General features: G+C 68.6%; 1 protein-coding gene across 1 annotated transcript; it reads left to right on the forward strand.

Annotated features, from left to right (window-relative positions):
- The first annotated feature begins 637 nt into the window (after positions 1-637).
- LOC128850045 (cytochrome c oxidase subunit 7A1, mitochondrial-like) lies at positions 638-2,415 on the forward strand. The gene is made up of 4 exons (XM_054052942.1): positions 638-701; positions 1,247-1,330; positions 1,450-1,534; positions 2,318-2,415. Exons 1-4 carry the CDS (start codon positions 687-689, stop codon positions 2,371-2,373), a joined length of 240 nt encoding a protein of 79 aa, XP_053908917.1. The 5' UTR covers positions 638-686; the 3' UTR covers positions 2,374-2,415.
- Positions 2,416-2,771: the final 356 nt, after the last annotated feature.

Consider the following 2,771-nt stretch of genomic DNA (forward strand, 5'->3'; position numbering starts at 1 on the left):
TTGGGACACCCCCCAGTGCTACCCTTCAGTATTGGGGACCCCCCCTGTGCCCCCCCCATTGGGACCCCCCCCAGTGCCCCCCCCGGGATTGGGGACCCCCCACCAGTGCCCCCCCCGGGATTGGGGACCCCCCACTAGTGCCCCCCCCAGTGCCCCCCCCGGGATTGGGGACCCCCTCCCCGAGGGATTAAGACCCCCCCCCAGTGCCCCCCCCGATTGGGACACCCCCCCCTCCCTAGGATTGGGACACCCCCCCCCCAGTGCTACCCCTCAGTATTGGGGCCCCCCCCCCAGTGCCCCCCCCGGGATTTGGACACCCCCCCCCAGGGATTAAGACCCCCCCCCAGTGCCCCCCCCAGGATTTGAACCCCCCCAGTGCCCCCCCCCGGGATTGGGACCACCCCCCCAGTGACATCGCCCCCCCCCCCCCCCACATTGGGACCCCCCCAGTGCCCCCCCCCGGGATTGGGGACAGAGAGGGGATGTCGTGGGGGGGGGTCATAGGCTATTGTGGGGGTGACAGGGGGGGGGTCATGGGGACGGGGGGGGGGGGGCACAGGGCTTGGGGGGGGGTCAGAGGGAGGGGGTGTCCCCTCTCTCACGTGACAGCGCTGGTGTCACATGTGTCCCCCCCCGTGTCCCCCCCCCGTGTGTCCTTCGTGGTGGCAAAGGACATCGCGCTGAGCATGAGGGTCCTGCGGGTACGGGGGGGGCACCGGGGGGGGGGATAATTGGGGGGGGTCAGCGGAGGGGGGGAATTGGGGGGGGGAGCATGGGAAGAGCCCTGTGAAGGGGTTCGGGGGGACTGCGGGGGGGGGGGGGGTCCAGGGGGTTGTATTTGTGGGGGTGTAGGGGGGTTATTGGGGGGGTACAGAGTTCTTTTTGGGGGGGTACAGGGGGGGTATTTGGGGGGGGCATGGGAAGAGCCCTGTGAAGGGGTTGGGGGGGCTGTGGGGGGGGGGGCACAAAGAGCATTATTGGGGTGGGGGGGTCCAGGGGGTTGTATTTGGGGGGTACAGGGGGGGTTATTTGGGGGGGCCATGGGAAGAGCCCTGTGAAGGGGTTGGGGGGGGCACAAAGAGCATTATTGGGGGGGGGGTCCAGGGAGTATAGGGGGGGCTATTTGGGGGGGTACAGGGGGACCATTTGGGGGGGCATGAGAAGAACCCTGTAAAGGAGTTGGGGGGGGCTTGGGGGGGGGGGGTTCGTGCCCCCCCCCTTGCCTGACACCCCCCACCCCCCCCAGGCCGCCCCCCTGCGCTCCATTGGGGTCTTTCCCCCCCCCCGACACCTCCACAATCGCGTTGCGGAGCACCAGAAACTGTTCCAGGTGAGGGGGGGGGGTGAATTTGGACTTTTTTTTGGGGGGGGGGGTAGGAGGGGGTCAGGACCCCCCCCCAACTCCACTGCCCCTTTTTGTGTGTCCCCCCCTTTTCTGCCCCCCCCCAGGAGGACAATGGGCTCCCGGTGCATCTTAAAGGAGGTGCGATGGACGCTGCGCTCTATCGGTTCACGACATTGGTGTGCAGTGCTGGTAGGGGGGGGGGCAACTGCCGTGGGGGGGGGCAACTGCCATGGGGGGGGGGTAAGAGCCATGGGGGGGGGCAACAGCCATGGGGGGGGGGGGTAAGAGCCATGGGGGGGGGCATCAGCCATGGGGGGGGGCAACAGCCATGGGGGGGGCAACAGCCGGGGGGGGGGCAAAAGCCATGGGGGGGGGGTAAGAGCCACGGGGGGGGGCATCAGCCATGGGGGGGGGCAACAGCCATGGGGGGGGCAATAGCCGGGGGGGGGGCAACAGCCATGGGGGGGGCAACAGCCATGGGGGGGCAACAGCCGGGGGGGGGCAACAGCCATGGGGGCGGGGGTAAGAGCCATGGGGGGGGGCAGGAGGGGGGTAATTGGGGAGCAAAGGTCATGGGGGGGGCAGGAGAGGGGGAAATGGGGGGTGAGAGCCCGGGGGGGGGCAGTTGGGGAGCGAGGGGGGGGATAAGGGGTGCGGGGGGGGGTAGATTGTGGGGATCAGGAAGTATGGGGAGGCAAAGGGGGGGATGGGGGGGCAGAGATGGGGAGAAGGGGGGGGGGCACGGGTGTCTTTGGGGGTCCCCGGGGGGGGCAGGGGTGTCTTTGGGGGTTCCCGGGGGGGATAAGGGGTGCGGGGGGGGGGTAGATTGTGGGGATCAGGAAGTATGGGGAGGCAAAGGGGGGATGGGGGGGCAGAGATGGGGAGAAGGGGGGGCACGGGTGTCTTTGGGGGTCCCCGGGGGCGGTTTGGGATTTCGGGGGGGTCCCTGATGGGGTGTCCCCCCCCCCCCAGGCACCCTGTACTCGCTGTGGTCACTGGTGCAGGCGTCGAGGCCCAAGAAGAACTGAGGGGGGGGGACCGGACCCCCCCAAATAAAAGGCTGTAGAGAAGCTATTGGTCTCGTTGGGGACACGGGGGGACACGGGGGGACATGGGGAGGGGGGGTCATGGGGATGAGGGGGGCACAGAAGGGACACCAGGGGGATGGGGGGGACACAGGGGGGACACAGGAGGTATTGGGGGGACACAGGGGGGCATAGGAGGTATTGGGGACACATGGGGATGGGGGGACATGGACATGGTGACACGGGGGACATATGGTGACATGGGGGGGACACGGAGGGGACACGAGTGGGACAGAAACACCAAAGGGATTTTATTGTCCAACACAGTGAGCGTCGCTGGGACAGAGGTGACGAGGGGACAGCTGTGTCCCCAAAGTGTCCCCTTTGTCCCCCCCCTCCCA

This window comes from Cuculus canorus, chromosome 37, assembly GCF_017976375.1.
Source record: "Cuculus canorus isolate bCucCan1 chromosome 37, bCucCan1.pri, whole genome shotgun sequence".
Taxonomy (NCBI): domain Eukaryota; kingdom Metazoa; phylum Chordata; class Aves; order Cuculiformes; family Cuculidae; genus Cuculus; species Cuculus canorus.

What these genes read in the sequence shown, in the direction of transcription:
- LOC128850045 (XM_054052942.1), top strand. An exon ending in AGCACCAGAAACTGTTCCAG is followed by an intron (nt 1,331 to 1,449) that starts GTGAGGGGGGGG and finishes GCCCCCCCCCAG; the next exon opens with GAGGACAATGGGCTCCCGGT. An exon ending in GACATTGGTGTGCAGTGCTG is followed by an intron (nt 1,535 to 2,317) that starts GTAGGGGGGGGG and finishes CCCCCCCCCCAG; the next exon opens with GCACCCTGTACTCGCTGTGG.